The sequence below is a fragment of the Podarcis raffonei genome, chromosome 5 (genome assembly GCF_027172205.1).
Source record: "Podarcis raffonei isolate rPodRaf1 chromosome 5, rPodRaf1.pri, whole genome shotgun sequence".
Taxonomy (NCBI): Eukaryota; Metazoa; Chordata; class Lepidosauria; order Squamata; family Lacertidae; genus Podarcis; species Podarcis raffonei.
Genome location: NC_070606.1, coordinates 38,574,268 through 38,594,198, shown reverse-complemented (window position 1 = coordinate 38,594,198; position 19,931 = coordinate 38,574,268). Strand labels below are relative to the sequence as shown.

At 42.5% G+C, this 19,931-nt stretch overlaps 1 protein-coding gene and 1 long non-coding RNA gene across 3 annotated transcripts; one reads left to right on the top strand and one right to left on the bottom strand.

The window, feature by feature from the left end:
* The first annotated feature begins 2,442 nt into the window (after window positions 1-2,442).
* On the top strand, window positions 2,443-14,152 carry SLC35G1 (solute carrier family 35 member G1). Of its 2 annotated transcripts, XM_053388708.1 has the most exons (4): window positions 2,443-2,786; window positions 3,831-3,888; window positions 10,237-10,417; window positions 12,646-14,152. In XM_053388708.1, the coding sequence occupies exons 1-4, from the start codon at window positions 2,481-2,483 to the stop codon at window positions 13,403-13,405; spliced, it is 1,305 nt and encodes a 434-aa protein (XP_053244683.1). In that variant the 5' UTR covers window positions 2,443-2,480; the 3' UTR covers window positions 13,406-14,152. The 2 variants fall into 2 exon arrangements, with proteins under 2 accessions (XP_053244683.1, XP_053244684.1); XM_053388709.1 differs by lacking the exon at window positions 3,831-3,888 and having other exon boundaries at window positions 2,488-2,786.
* LOC128414051 (uncharacterized) lies at window positions 5,762-9,271 on the bottom strand. The gene is made up of 2 exons (XR_008330569.1): window positions 9,071-9,271; window positions 5,762-6,199 (listed from the first exon to the last, which is right to left on the bottom strand). It is a non-coding gene; the product is annotated as an uncharacterized LOC128414051 (long non-coding RNA).
* Window positions 14,153-19,931: the final 5,779 nt, after the last annotated feature.

Genomic DNA, 19,931 nt, shown 5'->3' with positions numbered 1-19,931 from the left:
AAAGTACTGGTAAATAGCTGATTGCCTCCCACAGGAACTTTTGTTTCCCCAGTAACTGGATTAGTGCACCTAACATTTTATAATTTCCTATTTGGGTTTCCACCCCTGTGCAAGGAGCTATATCAGCACCTCCCCCCGTCCCTTATGTGACTGGATTCCTCTGTTGAGGCGCACAGAGGAGCCTGGCTGCCCAGTGCAGTGTCACCAGTGTTAAGTTGTGGGTGAACATATCAGACGACACAGCGATTCTTCAAACAGCTCTTGTTTATTCAGAGGCCAGAACAGAACTGAACTGAAGAGCTCAGTCAGCCTGCTTATATAGAGTTCCAGTACGTTACTGTAGCAACTTTCTAAAACTATCCCATCACTGAACGTCACTTTCGATCCTTCATTTGCATACAAACTATCCAATCACTGAACGTCACTTTTGATCCTTCATTTGCATAACTATCTACAGTATCCCTCTGCTGGCCCAGGGTGAGAACTTCAGTACATAACAGGGAGCTTGCAAATGGGCAGGTGGGATCCTAGCCACTCAAAACCAGAGTGGAGGAGTGTGCCTTCTGCGCTCCCCAGGACCTCTGTCCTTGGCAGCAGCCAGCCTAGCTAACTCCTAGGTATGCCCCTGTCCCTGTGTTGCAAATCTTAAGAGCAGGGGTCAGCAAACATTTTCAGCAGGGGGCCTATCCACTGTCCCTCAGAACTTGCGGGGGCGGCAGACTATATTTTGAAAAAAATAATAATGAACTAATTCCTATGCCCCACAAATTACCCAGAAATGCATTTTAAATAAAAGGACACATTCAACTCATGTAAAAACACGCTGATTCCCGGACTGTCCATGGGCCGGATTGAGAAGGTGATTGGGCCAGATCCGGCCCCCGGGCCTTAGTTTGCCTACCCATGCTCAAGAGCTAACTTCCCAAAGATTAGCTACATACTTGGCTGTTCCACAACAAATCTTTACAATGTGCCAAAACGCAGGGACTACTGGACAAGAATATAAGCGCTCCTAAGAGGTGGTCGCTTCCTATGGATCCCCCCGCTCCTATTACTGCATATTTCTGATGACAGCCAGGCTTGACTGAGCAGCTTTCCTGATATAGCTGCTGCACAAAACCAAGGCCAGTCAGAAACAGTTCCAAGGCCTGTACAGTCATACCTCGGGTTGAATGCACTTCGGGTTGAGCACATTCGTGTTGCGCTCCGTGGCAACCTGGAAGTAACGGAGCATGTTACTTCCAGGTTTCGCCGCTTGCGCATGCGCAGACGCTCAAAATCATGTCACGCACATGCGCAGGAGCGGCAAAAAGCGACACGTGCGCGCGCAGATGTGCCGTCACTAGTTACGTTTGCTTCTAGATGTGAACGGGGCTCCGGCGGTTTGAAGGGTTCGAGAAATGGCTTATACTTGGAGGGAGGTGGTGGTCTGCTTTTCAAAATGCATCACTGAGCATGCTCAAGCCCAGGGCCGGATTTAGGTTTGATGAGTCCCTAAACTCCTGAAGGTAATGGGGCCCTTTATATGTCCAGCTGCCCTTTGTCAACAACAAATTGTCACTGTTTTTTGTGTTGAATATATGTTATATGGTAATTTCTGGAACTAATAGGTATCTAAAGCCATTTGCCACTGTTGCTGTATGTAGGTTTTACTTTATATTAATCTTATATTTTGGAAACGTGCATCCAGGCTTTTTTCCCCTTTAATTTTTTGGGGGCTCCCCAAGAGAGTGGGGCCCCAAACTATAGCTTGTTTAGCTTATACGTAAATCTGGCACTGCTCAAGCCCTTCCCTTCAGGCACATGCCTAAAAGTACTATTTTCAGCTGTAGCTGTAGCAAATGCAAATAACCCACCCATTGCTTCCCGGGAACAAATACTTTAAATAATAATAAATAACAACATATACATGCACACCACACATGGTGTTCACGTTATTTCATACCTCCTTGCAATTCTTTTTAAAGCAAGTTGGCTATTAGTATGTATCTCATTACTTATTTTATTTTATTTATTTATTGAATTTATATTCCGCCCTATACCTGGAGGTCTTAAGAGGACTGAGGTGGCTTGCCTAAGGTCACCTACTGAGATAAGGGCAGAAGCGAGACTTAAACCGCAGGAAGCCTAGCTTCTCTTGGCTAACCACACGAAGGAATATTTCGGTAATCCAGGAACAACCTCAACACATGATTTCTGGCATGAGTTTCTCCCTCCACCAAAATATTATTTGAGGGGACGCTCGGGAAGAGCTGTATTTATCGCGCGGCTCTCGGTAGAGCGGGGGAAATGGGGCAGAGGGGGCTTCGCGCCGCGGCCTGACGGAGCCTTCGCGGCTGCCACCTTCCCCGCGGAGGTCGCAGCAGTTCACGCCGGGACATGTAAACATCCCCCTCGGCGGGGAAGCAGGCCGCCCGGCCGCCGCAGAGCAAGCAGGCAGGCAGGCAGGCAAGCCGGCGGGGGGCGGCGTCACGGCCGGCATGCCGCGCACGCGCACCGAAGTTGCCGGCTCCTCGCCGGACAGAGCCGGCGAGCAGTTTGTGGCGAAGCCGGAGCCGGAGGAGCGGTCCTCATGGTGCAGCGCCAGGGCGGCGAGGAGGATGCTGCCGGAGGAGAAGGAGGGCGGTGGGAGGCAGAAGATCCCCCTCCTCCCGGGGGCCACGACAGGAACGGCGAGGATGGCGGGCTCTGCCAGGTGCACGACCTGGAAGCGGCAGCGGGCTCTGCCAGCCTCGGCGACGGCGGCTGCTTCCGAGGAAGTTTCCCTTGGAGACGCGGGACGCCCGGTGGGTGAGGGCAGGCGGGAGGGCACGCGGGGCGGGGAGAGAGGAGGGTGGCGAGCTGGCAACAGGCAGGGCGAGGAGGCGCAACGCCGCGCGCCTTGCGCGCCTCTTCTCGGCCTCGGGCGGAGGCTCAGACCGGCGGGCGTCTCAGTGCCCTGGTGCGCCCTAGGGTGAGCCGGCGCTCCCTCGCCGTTTGGCCTCGTGGCAAGGCCGGCTGCATATTGCCTCTCTCCACGCGAGGTGCCCGCGAGCTGCGCCTTCTAGGCTCTGCCCGAATCCTTGGCAACCTTGAATACATCCGATTAAGGTAGTCACAACAGCAACAGCAACAACTCTTGTTCTCTCTCGGCCCTCCTCGGTTCTTTTGATTTGTGGTTCTGTTTATATAAAGTGCCATGCACGTGCGGCCCTCTTTCAAAAAAAAGTGCATGTTTTGGGATTCCGTTTCACCTTTGTTTTAAAACTTTTAAGAGTTAGGGCGCATGGGCTTAACCTAGAATTTCCCAGCGCCTTTCAAGGCAGGTTAGCGCTTTTACCGAACACATCATGGTGGCAAGTTGAAAAGATAAAGAGAAACCTTTCCCATCGCTGGTCTCTAACACCTTTGTCCTCCTAAGATCACTTAGCACAGGTTATCTATTCCTTAATAAGCTTTACTTTTCTTCCAATTTTTAAAATCCTGTGCTTATGTGTAAAAATCGATGTGTATGATATTGAGTAAGGAATTGGGGAATTGCATTTTAATTATTATAGAGTACTAGGGGCTGTGTCTCTTTCTCTGGTCGCAACTTCCCCATCATTTGATTTTGTGTTTTAATGTATTATATATTTGGTGTTAGCTGCCCTGAGCCCAGTTCTGACCAGGGAGGGAGGGGTATAAATACTATTATTATTATTATTATTATTATTATTATTATTATTATTATTCCCCCACATTTTAAGATAGAACTTCCCCTTCCTCGTATAAGGACAAGCTTGCTTTTCACCTTCCCAACCCCATTTCTCCCTTCTCGCTGTACTTAGACTTCTCCTTCTTCCATTCCTCAGCTGCCTCATGTGAGAGAGATAAAGGATGCGGAACCCTCACATATTCCATTGTATGAAGGTACTTCATTCAAACCTCTGCTGTTGTTTAAAACCACAATTTCCCTCTTCCTTCCATCCCTGCTTTACTCTGACTTCTGCCACTATTTGAAATCACCAATTCCCCCCTCTCAGTATTTCTCTCTCCCATGCCATGGCCACTGCTGTTGTGCAACCTGCCTTCTCTTTAGCTCCCCTACTGCACCCTGACTTCATGTAAATCCAGGGTTGGTTGTGATGGGGTACAACAAATCCACCAAAGTGGGATGCGTGTGTAGATAGCCTGACGTTTTTATGTACTGTATATAGGAAGATATGTAGCTTGTGTATGAAAACACAAGGGTGGTTATATTTTGTAAAGGTGTAACTAAACTATTGGTGGTCCTAGACTATGTCTCTCTCTCTCTCTTGACCTGAAGTACTGTAGTATGAAATATATTCTGCAACAAAGGATATTTTGTTCTACAGCATAATTTGTACTTGCACACTCTCTTGCTAACGTACACAATAATTACATCAACATATGTAACTATCATGTTTAATTAGGCTGGCAATGGAAAAGCCATCTAATATTGTTTATTTTAACCATACATTGAAAAGCTATGTTAATATTTAATTATAAAATTATCTACCCCTTGGAGCCATAAGGGAGGCACTCAGAACATAACCATTTTTGTTTTAAAGAGTGGTGATTTGTCAACCTAGCATTTTGTGAGCTGCTAGTAACAGTGCTTTCAGCAAGAGCGATCATAGTTTGTAGGATTAAGCTTGCGGAGAAATCTGCTATGTAGAAGTTTTATTCCAAGTTTATACGAGTTGGTGAGATGTTACAAAGCAAAGGATTGTCAAGAGACCTAGATAACACATGAACTATTTTGTTTCCCCCCTGCTGCCGCCACAACCACTTTTCCAAATCAAGAGAGTCTTTAATATTATTTTGCATTTCTAGTGGTAAGTTCCTATGACAGTCAGAGACATTGGTCTTGCACACAGTGTTTTGAAGCGTCTGTCAATAATGTAAAGGATTAGACAAATTCAGGGAGGTAAAGGCTATCAGTGACTATAAGTCAGGATGGCTATACTCTTTTCCCATAGTTGGAGGCAATGTTTTTGAATGCCAGTTGCTGGAAACTGTAGGAGAGGAGAGTGCTGTTGTGTTTAGGTCCCACTTACAGGTTTCCCATAGGCATCAGGTTGGCCACTGTGACACCAGGATGCTGGACTAAATGGGCCACTGGCCTAATCCAGCATGGGCATTGATACATTCTGGAAGCTGTTGAGTAGGTTGTAGGATCATCCCATTTTGGGGACCTACTTATTTTGGATGTTGTCTGGATTGTGCCACTTCAAACTTCAGGTGGATGAGGATTCGTGTGGTTGAATGCTCCTCCATATAGAATACCTATTTATTGTAATTTCAGTTCTCCATTTTAATCCTTCTCTTGAGAGCGGAGCTAGCCATAAAACAGCATTAGGCAAATGGAATACTGATAGAATAACACTGTGTCTTAAAACTTGATATACCCAGCAGAGATATTGTGGGTGTCACTGTTTGCTGTGCTTTGGCACTGAACACCTTTTTGTCACTGTTTTGTCAGTGCTGAATGGAAACCTACTGTGCTTTGAGAACATAGGGACATGGGAAGCTGCTTTATACAAAGTCAGACCATTGATCCATCTAGCTCAGTATTGTTGACACTGACTGGCAGCAGTTCCCCCGGGGTTTCAGCAGGCATATTTCCCAGATCTACCTAGAGGCACCTTTGCATGCAAGATATGTGCTCTGCCAATGAGTTGGAGCCATTCGCCAAGAAAGCGCTTGAAGAAGAGAGGAATGTTATCTTATTCTGTTCTTAAAGTTTACATTGAAAGGACAGATGCTCTAAAACCTATAATATTTTTCTTTCTTTTTAATTGCAGTAAGAAGGTCATTCGTTTCTACAGTGTTTGCTTTGCTAGTCTGGAATACCAGCCCAGCTTTTTTAAAAAAAAGAGAGAAAGAAAGTACAATTGACTATGATACCTTCCCTTCATAATATGAAAGCTTGGTGTTTTGTTAATAATGCAGAGGTTCGCTTTTCCAGCATCCCTAAACATCCTTTTATACAACAACAACTTCAGAGAATTAGTGTCATATACGAAGTCTGTGCAGAAGTCTGGCACTTTTATCTTTTAGGTAATCAAAGTACACTACTACACCGAAACATGATATTTTGTTCTTATTCTTCACTCTGTAGATCAGCATGGCTTTTTTTCCTTCTTCAGCTTCAGTCCATTCTGAGTCTCCTTATTTTAATCCAATATTTCAGACAAAAATTTCCATTAATGTGGGACTGTATTGGACAACAAGAGCAAATTGGGGCAATAATGCAATTAAGGGATCAAATCTATATCGGTCTGTATTGGCTAATGTTGTGAAGCTCTGCCAACAGCTACACTGTAGGTTCAGAGAGAGAATGGCACGTTTGTTCTTCTAATAACACTTTAGATTAAAACCCATTATGATTAAACAGAGATGTGTGTGCTTTACCTCAAGCAGTAATATGCCTTGAGATTTAGCATCCTTTGAAATCTATTCTTTTCTGTTCCAATATGTCACAGAGGCCCCTGCTTTGGAGCTTTTCTGAAAGAGAGGGGGCAGCCCTGTTTAGTTCATTGTTACTGGAGTTTGCTTATATACCTGCCACAGATGATATTTTGAAACCAATCCCCCTCCCAAATGTGTTCTTCAGATTTTGCCTCTTCCTGTACAGGTGTCTCCCCACTTGTACACAATCAGCACATGCGCTCCCACTGACACGCGCACCATTTGCAGTGCCGAAAGGGGGTTGGGTAGGGGCAGAACGGGGGAATCCTCATTTACACATATCCCAATGATCTATGCGGCGGCCAGGAACAGAACCCTCACATAACGGGATTCTCCTGTATTAATGCTGCAGTCTTTTTAAACACACTTACATGGGAGTAAGGGCCATTCAGCTCAGTGGGATTTAAATCTGAATAGACATGCATAAGATTATGCACAAATTAGAGGCCCAGGTGTTGTTTGTTACTAACTACTGCCCAGGTGCTTCAAGTACAGTGGTACCTCAGGTTAAGTACTTAATTCGTTCCGGAGGTCCGTACTTAACCTGAAACTGTTCTTAACCTGAAGCACCACTTTGGCTAATGGGGCCTCCTGCTGCCGCCGCTGCATGATTTCTGTTCTCATCCTGAAGCAAAGTTCTTAATCTGAAGCAGTATTTCTCGGTTAGCAGAGTCTGTAACCTGAAGCATATGCAACCTGAAGCGTATGTAACCCGAGGTACCACTGTACTGGTCTGATAGAAAGCCAGTGAAATGCAGTGAAAGTTAAACCCATGTGGATGTAACTTTCATTTCATTTCATTTATTGGTTGCCTTTCCACCACAACAGTATGTGGTCACATTAAATCGCCATATTAAGAACTTCTGGGGATTTTGAAGACAAATGTGTTGTGAAGAACCTATACGTTGTGCCAAGTTTGCCCGTGGCAGTCTAGAATTTTGGAGTAGACTGAAAACAAAGAGAAAGTTCTGAACATGAGCTAGAACTGGTGTTTAGGAATATATGGAGGTGAAGGAGGACATCTCCACAGATAAACAGGAAGAAAAAGGGCTAGAAAATGAAATGGCTTTTCAATATAGATTAGGAAAATAGGAAGAGAATCTGAGATAGGGAGATTGCGAGATTGCGAGAGGAGATGGTGGATTTCGCAAGATGAGAATATGCAACGTCATAGGATGAACCCCAAGCTATCTGTATTGATTTCAGTTGTTTTTTTTAAGTAGCTTGGTTGGATCCTTTTTACATCCTGTTGCTACATGATCCAGTGTTGTAATCTTCCATCCTTATGCGCTTATCCTTCCATCCTTATGCGCAATGGGTCTGTTATGGCATAACTCTTCCTATATTCTTACATACTAAAGCAGTCTTCAACTACCTGGTGCCCTTGAGATGCTTTGGACTACAACCCCCATCAGCCCCAGTCAGTTGTGTTGATGGGAGTTGTAGTCCAAAACATCTGGAGGACACTAGGTTGGTGAAGGCTGTACTAAAGCATATTTAAAATTCCAGTTTACTCAGAAGTGATGCTAAAGCTCTCTGGAGACTTGGCCACAACAGACCCATTGCGCATAAGGATGGAAGGATTGTTGGTTTCAGTTCTCTCAGTTCTCTACATTTCTATAGCAATTTGTGGAAAAAAAAATTTAAAATCCTCTTGAAAATTCTTCAGCATTTAGTGTGAATTTTTCCTGACACATTTTTATGTGCAGTTTTGACTAGTGAGCACATTTTTGCAATCAGTTTCTCCTAATGTTATGAATTTTTGCATGTTATTTTCACTAATATATTCATTTGTATGCACACTTTCCCCCCTAATATATGCATAAGCATTCTTTGGTTGGAGAACTGCACAGCAAATTCTGGATGAGCGTGAATTTTGGAGGATGCCAATGTTTGGATTCTTTCATTGTTTTAGGAAGTGCGAATTTGATACAATTTGCCTTTAGATGCAAATTGAACCAAATTTCTCCCCTTTTGCTCCACGGAATGCCTCCAGAGAATTCCATAAGTAGATTCCTCTTCTAGGACAAAACGAGGAAAGTGTTGTGTTAAGTGGGAAACTTAACCAGATAACTTTTAGATTTGGATCGGCTAAGAGTAGAAGTGCTCAGATTTTATTTCCAGGAATTGATTTTATTGAGAAGAGAGTTGTTTGCACCTTCATGCAGGCAGGCTGGTAAAAGGACCCTGTCTACTTAACCGTGGTAAAATCCATGTCCAACTCCTCATACCAAATAATAAAATTCTTTCCAGTAGCACCTTAGAGACCAACTAAGTTTGTTATTAGTATGAGCAGGCTTCCTCAAACTCGGCCCTCCAGATGTTTTTGGCCTACAATTCCCATGATCCCTAGCTAGCAGGACCAGTGGTCAGGGACAATGGGAATTGTAGTCTCAAAACATCTGGAGGGCCGAGTTTGAGGAAGCCTGGATATGCGCTTTCGTGTGCACGCACACTTCTTCATGCACACAAAAGCTCATACCAATAACAAACTTAGTTGGTCTCTGAGGTGCTACTGGAAAGAATTTTTTTATTTTGTTTCGACTACGGCAGACCAACATGGCTACCTATCTGTAACTACTCCTCATACCAAGTACATTCTCACATTAAGCCTAACCTCAGTGTGCCCAGCGCTTGGAGATTTCGACCCTTTCAAAACAGAGAGACAGCTGCTGCTCAAAAGTTGACTTTAGCAGTTGAAATCCTGGGACCAAGGCAGCCAAAGCATGTCTGTGCATATTCTGTCACCTTGGATTCACAGCAGCTGAATGTTAGAAAACATTGATTCTCAGCTTCCAGGTTGCTTATCAGCTTCCAGGTTGTGATTCCAAGTTGCTTAGCAACCGACAGAAATGCCCTGCCAAACCACTGCTTTCTTCTGAAGATAACTCTGTTGCCTCTCTAATCTTCTTAGATGGTATCCCTACACAGCTAACAGTTCCAGGATTCAAAGTTCTTTTTTATATTATTTTTTTAACAAAACAGCATTATATTTGTTTTGTATATAAATGTGGGAAAGAAACTCTGGTGGCATTCTACCACCTCTACCCAGAGTTATGTTCATATTATTGGGATACTAGAGTTAAGATATTTGCGCAATAGGATAACTTCTTCTAAGTAGCCAGCTCATTGTAAAATAATAGGGTATCACACTGTATATATAATGAAACAAGTAGAAATAACCATATTTAGTGGGTGTAAGTTATATCTTTATTCATTACAGTTAAATAAGAAAACTAATATTTTACATTTGCTTTAAAAACTCAAGATTTTTCCTAATACAAATAAGATGTAAAGTTGGTTTCTTAAGTATTACCCAACAATTCTTGGGAAAACACTGGGATAGATGCTTGAGCCTGCGGTAATTTTCGTTCATATAGCCTCGGGAACGCAGGTTAATATTTCTTGATGCCAAAATTTATCAGAATGGTTGGTTGGGCTATGTAATGAATGTGGCAAATGGACCTATTTTGCAAACATGGTGCATGGATTTATACATCCCACTCTGAGACTACTTAAAAAAAAAAGTTGAAAAAATGCAACATGCAGATAAACATAGAACTTTTTGAAAGAGTAAAATTATAGTCCATACCATAACATCAAAAAATTTTGTTAACTTTTTTTTAAAAAACCAACCGTATACCTTCAATTGCACTAAATGTATTTCTTTTGTTTCTTTCCCTCCTCAAAGTAGACTTTTTTTAAAAAAAGAACCGTTTCAAATTCAGTTGAAGAAATTACAGCTAAATTGTTAATTGCTAACTGGAAACTGTTTTGTTCCAGGAATAAAGGGGAAAAGGACCTGTCCAGGGCTTGGCCTGTTCTATACGCTGCTGTCTGCCTTTCTCTTCTCTGTGGCATCTTTATTCCTCAAGAAAATTGAAGGTGTGCATTCAGTGGAAGTCAGTGCCATTAGATGTGTTTTCCAAATGACATTTGTCCTTCCTGGTTTAATATACTACAGGTGAGTATTATGCCTCCTTTGTATGAGGCAAGGCTAAGAAAAAATACACTTTGGATTATTTATTGTTGTTGTTTTGGTTGTTATTATTATTATTGCCGTTTATTTATACAGTCAAACCAAGGAAGTCGAACGTAATCTGTTCTGGAAGTCTGTTTGACTTCTGAAACGTTCGGAAACCAAAGCACAGCTTCTGATTGGCTCCTGCAGCCAATCAGAAACCACAAAAGCCCCTTCGGCCATTCGGCTTCCAAAAAACGTTCGAAAACTGGAACACTCCCGGTTTTCAATTGTTCAGGGCCGGAACATTCGACTTCCAAGGTGTTCAGGAGCTGAGGTACAACTGTGTACCGCTTTTTGGACCAAGTACCGTATTTTTTGCTCTATAAGACTCACTTTTTCCCTCCTAAAAAGTATGGGGGAATGTGTGTGCGTCTTATGGAGCGAATGCAGGCTGCGCAGCTATCCCAGAAGCCAGAACAGCAAGAGGGATTGCTGCTTTCACTGCGCAGCGATCCCTCTTGCTGTTCTGGCTTCTGAGATCCATTATATTTTTTTTCTTGTTTTCCTCCTCCAAAAACTAGGTGCGTCTTGTGGTCTGGTGCATCTTATAGAGCGAAAAATACGGTATACAGTAAGGATTCAACAAAATGCCATAAATCAGCAAGGGAAGCAATATAAGCAGGGGCAGAGAAAAGCCTTCCCTGGGCGGAAGACTAATGAGCTCACCAACCTTGCCTCCCACACTCTGTGAGGCTAGAGGCCTGAAGAGATTATGAGAAATGCTTATGTGAACAAAATAACTAAGGTTGCTCTCACCACCCCCCATTCTAATTATTCAGGGATTCAAGGCAAACATGTAGGTCTTCAATCTGTGGGTCGCAATGCTGCTTCTGCCATTTTGGACTCCAGCTACAGCTGACCAAACCAAACGAGCACTGCATGCAGTGTTTGGGCTAAAACACATCATTATGATGGGGCACTCATTGTATCAATTTCAATGAGTGCTGCAAAGTGGCAGGAGAAAGGCAAGAGGAAGATATTTCTAGCCAAATGTATCTATGCCCATAGTAAGGGAACTCTCTGGAATGGGGGCTCCATTCACGTTCCGATCTATTCCTGTGGCTTTCTAGACTTCTTGCATAATCGATGTTTGCTGGGGACCAGAATGCAGAAGTGTCTGTTGCAGTGATTAGAATGCAGAAGTGTCTTCAGTTCTCCAGAACAGAAGCCGCAGTGATTTCCTCAAATACCCTAAAATCTAGCCTACAACACACAAACGTAGAGCTCAGCACAGCAGTCTTTGCTTTTATAGTTCACCAGAAAACAAGCTAATAAGCAGATTTTAAGGGTGTGAGGGTGTACAGTGAATACAGTCGTCATCCACTGTAGAGTCACTGGAATACCTGTTATCATTATATGTGGAAAAACAAACATGCCCAGATGCTTCATTGAAATTGTGAGTCTTTTAAAAAAAGAACCCACTGGTTTTCAATAGCTTCTCAGCCTTTTGGCTCAGAACAAGTGTAAAAATCACTGGTTTTCATATAGTTCTAATGCTAAGGTAATGAATTGCAATTTTTAGGATTAATAATGTACCTTTTTAGCACTGTTAGTATAAGTCAAAAGTGAATACTGTATGTGAAAGTGGGTCCCATGGTACAGGTTAGAAGTCAGAGGTGAGTCTTGGGTCTGGACTAGTTGAAGACCATGGAAACTGCCAAAAACATTCTAAAAAGTATAATAAAAATAGGAATACTTAGAATACTGATAGTTGCTCCAAAAATGAAAAGCCCAACAAGCTGCCCCATGCAACTACAAGCTTAAAATTCATAGTCTTCCTGACACCCAATAAAATGACCCAAAGGAGCCTTTGATAACAACCTTCCCTGATGTCTGCTGGTGCCCTTTCACATGCTGGCTGGCTGGTCTCCATGTGTCCTGGAAATAACAAGTTATTCCTCAAGTCACCCAGCTGCTGCATCTCAGGCTTCTAGCTACGAACTAAGAGCGGAATGCCAAAGAGTCTTTATAACCATTTGATCAAAATGCATCAAAGTTGGGGACACTATTGGAACGTGAAAGTGTCCTAGTAGTGTCAGCATTGGAAAAATCATAGTGTTATTTAACATTCTGTGATCTGAAATGCACTGCAAGTCCTATTGATGCATGAATATGGAAACCTTAAGCCATGAGTTAAATTATACACATCTCTCTTTCTTTCATTTTAGAACAGGATTTCTGGGACCAGAAGGCAAACGACTCGTTCTTTTCTTTCGAGGATTGCTTGGCTCTGGTGCAATGATTCTTCTCTATTATGCTTTCCAAGTGATGCCTCTTGCTGACGCTACAGTCATTACTTTCAGCAGTCCCGTTTTTACGTCACTATTGGCCTGGATATTTCTCAAGGAGAAGTATAGTCCTTGGGATATTCTTTTCACTCTGTTTACAATCACCGGAGTGGTGCTTATTGCAAGACCACCTTTTTTATTTGGATCCAGAGTTGCTGGAATAGAAGAAGAGTACAGAGATCGCCTGAAAGGAACAATAGCAGCTGTTTCAAGTGCCGTAGCTGCCGCGTCAACTTTTGTTATACTAAGGAAGGTGGGGAAATCAGTGCATTATTTTTTGTCCATTTGGTATTATGCAGTAATTGGGTTAATAGTTTGCCTAATAGCACTTTTCGTAATGGGTGAGTGGAGTTTACCCAACTGTGGCATAGATAGATTTCTCTTGGTATTAATTGGAGTGTTGGGTCTAGGTGGCCAAATATTCCTTACAAAAGCACTACAGATAGAGAAAGCTGGTCCTGTTGCTATAATGAAAACAATGGACGTGGTGTTTGCTTTTATCTTCCAAATTCTTTTCCTCAATCATTTGCCTACGTGGTGGACAGTCGGAGGTGCCCTTTGCGTAGTAGCTAGCAGTTCCGGAACGGTCATTCGGAAGTGGCATCAAAACTCGAAAAAAAGTACAGGAAATGAAATTTGACAGGTGGGGTGTTATTTCACTGCTGAAAGAGAGCAAAGCACTTGAGTATTTATTTTAAATAATTCCCCGCCACCTTTCCTTTTCGTGGAGATGGTGCTCCCATGTGCCAAGTATGGCACCAAGCACTTCTCTCTGGCAAAGAGCGAGACTTCCGCCTGCACCGGTAGGGCTGAAGTGTGTGCCCAGTTCATGTTTCAATCTGGTAATGTTTCCGTTTTGTTATGTTATTTCTACTAGTTGTTGTTTTGGCATAGTTATTTTTCTATATTTTGGTGAAGCAGATCTTAAAAATGTATTTATAGCAATATATATCTTTTATATTATTACATTGTGCCTGAGTAGACGGAGCAAAGGCCATATTGGCTGCTACTATTCAGCTGCTACAATTCAAAGAAAAGAAAAGACAATGGCCAAGACAATGGCACCCATGCTCAGTACTATGCAAAATGTTTTGAATGTCTGTCTAACTATGCAATTAAAGTAGCACCTACTTGTCAGTTTTGCCAGAATTTTGGGTTTAAGCATGGTGGACAGTTTAAGCCCCTATATACTAAGAGTGGGATGCACCAGAAGCTACTGCATTCCAGAGACCCACAATAAGCTGGTACACTGATGATGCATCAACACTGCCCCATGCCATTGCAAATTATGTTAGTATACATTCTCAGGATTGATGTGTCTATCAACTTAAATCCAAGCATTTTGGCATAAGTGGTTTTTGCCTATCATAATAATTCTGGAACAGTGTTTACATACACTGTAGCAACACAAAACAACAAGCGGCCTGATCTATTGCCCTGGAGTTGTGGGCTTGTCATAGACATCCCATTCACTATAGTGGAGAAGTCGGGGGCAGCAGGTCTTTGCATAGAGATCTTTCTTGGTACAGGCATACCTTGGTGGACGAATGCCTTGCAATTTGAACATTTTGGCTCCCAAACACCACAAACCTGGAAGTGAGTGTTCTGGTTTGTGAACGTCCTTTGGAACCCAAACATCCAATGTGGCTTCTGCCGCTTCCAATTGGCTGCAGGAGCTTCCTGCAGCCAATTGGAAGCTGCACCTTAGTTTCCAAACGTTTTGGAAGTCAAATGGACTTCCTGAACGGATTCCGTTCGACTTCCGAGGTACCACTGTATTGGTGCAAAAACAGAAAGCCAAGCCTTGCTCAGACATGAAATGGCATTGTATTGCAGTTGTTGCGATGGATGTGTACAACATAACATGAAAATGTCTGAAATGTATGTATAATCATAAAATGTTCACATGAACTAGAATCTGGATGAATCAGGGTTTTACAACCAACAAGACTTGTTCTGCAGGTGTTGCCTGCACTCACATTTGACTGTGTTAGAGTTGCATTTTTGAGAGCAGCATGTCTGTGTGTAATATGGTCAGCTAAACCACAGAGATGGTATCAGTGTGATCAGCGTTTTGTATCTTTCTTTCTCCTCACTTCTTGTTCATTGCTAACATTTCCTGTTTGGTGTAACCCAAGCCAAGTTCCCATGCATAGTTACATTGGTGTCTTCATCACCAGGTATAAAAAAAGAACAATGTTCAGGAGAGCCGGTTTTTCTTTAAAACACAAATGGCATTGTTTTCATGTAGTTTACCCCTAAACCTGGATGCTACCCCATTTCTATTTTCATTTAGAATTCTGTTATAGAAAAGTCAAGGTGGAAACATCAGTAAAACCAAGTACAATATGCAACAGATTAGGCTAGCATTTCTCTGTATGCACCTTATTTTCAGCTAGCTAATGTGAAAAGCATATCATGAAGCATTCATTGAAACATAAATCCAGTCACCCCAGAACTTCCTGGTTCAATGTACTTTAGTAAGTGGAATGTATTTTAGTAAGAGCACCAGATGTCACTTTGATTGCGCACATAATTGTGATAAATAAAATTCCTAATGCATATTCAGTATTCAGAATAAAAACATGTCATACATGTCAGTACTCTCTGAATATACAGTTGTACCTTGGTTTTGGAACAGCTTAGTTCCCGAACGTTTTGGCTCCCAAACACTGCAAACCCAGCAGTGACTGTTCCGGTTTGCTAACTATTTTTGGAAGCCAAATATCCGACGGGGCTTCCGATTGACTGCTGGAGTTTCTTGCAGCCAATCAGAAGCCGTGCTTTGGTTTCCGAATGTTTTGGTAGTTGAACATACTTCCGAAATGGATTCCGTTCTACTTCCAAGGTACGACTGTACAGTAAGAATATTGCACAAAGTTGTTGTTAGTCTATAAAAAAACAGCTTAGTCACTTGCACTGCACGGCTTCCTCACTTGCAACTGTGGGGAAGTCTGACCAACGAGCCTGGAAATATTTCCAATATGAGAAACCGCTTCTTTCCAAAGACACAGTCACTGTGAGCCTAGCTAGGTTTTAAAATGATATGACTTCTTTCCTCCGACGAGCTGTTCTTGTTTATTTTCCTAGAGCTCTTTCTCCTTCTTGAGAGGGTAGAAAAAGAGAAGGGAAAGGTCTCTCCAGCCTTCATTGCCTGTTGTGGGTGGAGGATACTTTGGAATGCTAAATAAATACTCAGCTTCTCCCACGAGCAGCTGTCCTATGTAGCCAGACTTCTAAAACAAGTTGCTCCAAAAACTCAGGTGTCTCCTTTGATGCAGTGTGGTGGGCTGTGCTTAGAAAAATATTCGCATGAATCTAATCAAGTTCTCAAAATCTCTTTCCCCCCATCCCAACTGCCTTTTTGAGCCATGACCTCCTAAGTACTGTTAAATGCTTCCCAGTTCTCTGAACAGGAAGAAGTATAGGGCTAGTATTGCAGATGGAAGTCCCACAGAGTTCAAGGAGGCTTACTCTGGTAAGCAAAGTGCTACATCTATCAGAGCAAGCCAAAATGGGGCCAGGAAGGAGGAAGTTCACTGCCATATCTGAATACCTGCTTCTCAATCCAGCCAGGGCTGAAGGTCAAGGGTATTTTACCCACCAACTCAACCACCCCATTTTTTATTTATTTTTTGCTGCAGCTGATCTTCTTGAGGATTGGGGTCCTTGAGGCATAGGGAGCCAGGAAACTGCCTTGACATCAGTTCAGACATGTTATCCATCTAGTTACCAATGCTGTTTTCTATACATGTCCACATGGAAACAAGCCTTACTGGACTTACTTCCAAGTAAGTGTGCATAGGATTGCAGCCTTAATATTACTTGGAGATGGAGGGAAGAGACATGGGCACATGGCAGCCTCATGCTCCTCATAGCATGAATATGCTATTCCTGTTCCAGGTGATCAGGAAATCCATTGGACAGGATAGACACGATTTATTTTCATGTAAAAAAGAAAAGAAAATGTCCATGTTGTCCTCCTTAAGCAATACGGGTAACTTGAATCCATCTCACTGTTTTTGTTTAATCCCAGTTCAGCACACCTCTGGAATTGTTTCAGTTCATGGGATATACAGAAAATTTGTTTATTGTACCTTAAGTATCAGCCATTGTCTGTAAGTATTATGAAGTGGCACTTCCCTAAAGTATGCCTACAGTAGAAATAGAACACTTGATACAAGAGTGTAATGTTTAATTTGCACGCTTAGAGTACTAGACTTTTTTATACTATTGAACAGCCTAATCTTTTAAGAGGACAAATCTCATGACAAGCCCAAGATGTGTAAAAATCTTCCCAATACAGATTTCACATGCTCATGATTCCTTTTGGCCTGATAGTGTTGACCTGTGAGTGTTATCACACTAAAAATGAATGGATGGATCCCTTATCTTGAACCTCTATGCTTAATTTAGAGTCCTGTTCAGGTTTAACAGATCCCTTCAGGTAAGGTTTGGGTTCTGTTCTCTTTCAAAGGGTTGGTCTGATTTTTGGTTCATATTTGTTTTGATTTCATGAACCCAGCATTTCATCCCATTTATGTGAGTTGAAAGTGTCCTTGCTAATTGAATGACCCAATTATATGCATGCTTATTTAGAAGCAAGACCCACTATATTTAGTGGGACTTAATTGCCAAGTAAGTGCACATAGGCACTTTTACTTGAAAATAAGTACCTCAGTTCCCGAACAGCTCCGTTTTTGAATAATTCAGCTTCCGAACACCAAAATGTTCCAGTTTTCGAATGTTTTTGGGAAGCCGAACGTCTGACGCAGCTTCCGCTGAGTGCAGGAAGCTCTTATGACCAATTGGAAGCCGCGATTCGGTTGTCGAAAGTTTTGGAAGCCATGCGGGCTCCTGGAACAGATTACGTTCAACAACCGAGGTTTGACTGTATTTAGACAAATGGCACTTTTAAGCTGATTTATTTAGAATCAGGGTGCTACTGTAATGCAGATTTATCTCTGGTACTGCATTATTAGATACCCTTTGGCTTTTAATTACATTTTCATGATTCTCATAAAAGTAACAGTCATAAAAGGGAACCAAATAACCCACAGGAAGAATAGTACAGTGAGACTTCAACATACACAGGAATTACATTTCACAATTGCGCCCAAAGCCAAAATAGTGTATAGTCAAAACACATTGGGTTCAATGGCAGGTGGAATTGCTAGTCATTTCCCCGGACATCACTCCATTTTCACCCCCCTTAAAAAATATTGATTGCCAAGCGCATAAAGCAAAATGTGCATGTAAGTTGCGGGCTTACTGTACTATAGCAAAGCAACAAGGACACAAGGACAGCAATAGAAGTAAGAAAAGTCGCAGAAGTAGAAGAATAGGATTATATTGGAGCAATTGTGAAATTCTAAAAGGATAAAATAACTACCCAGAACAACTCATGAGGTTTAGTATCATGCTAATAAGTTGACTGTTTCGTGGCATAAGCCTGGGGTCACCAATGTGCTGCCCTGGGCTGGCACCAGTGTGCCCAACTACCTCCTATGGCACCTACAGCAGGTCCTTCAAAAATCTACAGTGCATAAGAAACTGTTTGTTGTTCCTATTTATACTGCCTTGGCCTCTCCTACATTGAACATGTCCTCTTATAAACAGGTCCGTATTCACTGGATGCCATGCCATCTTTGGGCATTCACATTCTTTTCTGTTCTGAACAGAGGAGAGGTGCAAAGAGCTCTCTCAGTGAATGCCACACTGGGTGCTTCCTTTCCATCAATGGGCATGACCACACCATTCTGTGGTCTTGTCTCATTTCCTGCCCTTTTTGGTGTGGAAGGCATTTTGTGTTACGTCACATCCCCATGGCAACCATTTTGTGGCTGGTGCCCCCATAGTACTTGCTCTAAATTCCAAAGGTGTCCACTGGCCCCCAAAGGTTGGTGACCCCCTTGCACAAAGCTATGAATGGATACCAGTTCTCAGTTAAATTATCAGAATGCGTTTGTCCCACGGAGGTGTGCATTTCTTTAGTGAACTGGTCTGTTGAGGCTGCAGTATTGTACACACTAGCCAGGGAGTAATGAATAGGATTCCGCTGTAAAGCTCCCTTACCATTGGTTAAATGGCATATGGTTATTATTCCATTGCAAACATGTTTCCAATATTTCTCTAGGGTGAGTGGGGAACCTGCGACTCTAGATGTTGGTGGACTGCAACTCCCATCATTTCTGGCCATTGGTTGTGCTCTTTGGGTCTAATGGGAGGTGAAGTCCAGTAACATCTGGGGTGTGAGTGGGGACAAGTTCCCCAGTGCTGCTGTGGGAAATTAAATCTAGCTAATCCTCAATTACCTAATCCAGGCATAGGCAACATTCGGCCCTCCAGATGTTTTGGCCTACAACTCCCATGATCCCTAGTTAACAGAACCAGTGGTCAGGGATGATGGGAATCGTAGTCCAAAACATCTGGAGGGCTGAAGGTTGCCTATGCCTGACCTAATCCAAAACTGGCATTACTTAGAAAAGATCTATTTAGGATGGTGCTAAGCTCCTGAGAAATTAGTTTTTCAAATTATGTTTTCTTTTTCTTTCTTTTTTCAAACCACCCTGGGATTAATTGATGGGCGGTATTACAATACTTCAAACTAAATAAAAAATAGTTCAGGGTAGCTTTCAACTGTCTGATATGTGCACTCCATATGTAGCACTGTGTTAGTCCTGTAGAAGTCTCTCAAGCCTTTTTAAGTGATAATAATTTTTAATCCTATGTAGCTTTCATTAATGCATACAAATGCCAATGGATTATCTTTAACCTATTATGCTTTGCAAAGGGGGAAGTAGATTTGAATTGTACTATTCCTGTGTCTCCTTCCAGTTTTCTCCGCAATTACCAAGGTGTTATGGGTTAGTCACAGTATAGTGACCTGTGGTGTCTTGTCCAAAGAGAACATATCAGAATGAGCAGCACGGTAGATTGTTTATGGTCTGTTCAACATAAGATAGACCTAATAATACAAATATACACAGAAAAGATGGTGTATCTTTTTTGTCTTTTGGAGGTTCTGCTTGATGTACCTAATACCAATATGTTGCTATATTGCCAGTAGACAGTCGTCATGATAAAGCAGCAACTCTTGAATCTGGTTCTTTTAAAAGTGTCTCTGACGTTAAGGAACCACCAGTGTAAAAATGCTTTTGAATACC

Excerpts from the sequence above, each read along its gene's own strand:
- SLC35G1 (XM_053388708.1), top strand. The coding sequence starts at position 2,481 with ATGCCGCGCACGCGCACCGAAGTTGCCGGCTCCTCGCCGGACAGAGCC. Across the intron at positions 3,889-10,236 it reads ACATATTCCATTGTATGAAG|GAATAAAGGGGAAAAGGACC; the intron begins GTACTTCATTCA and ends GTTTTGTTCCAG. Across the intron at positions 10,418-12,645 it reads CCTGGTTTAATATACTACAG|AACAGGATTTCTGGGACCAG; the intron begins GTGAGTATTATG and ends CTTTCATTTTAG.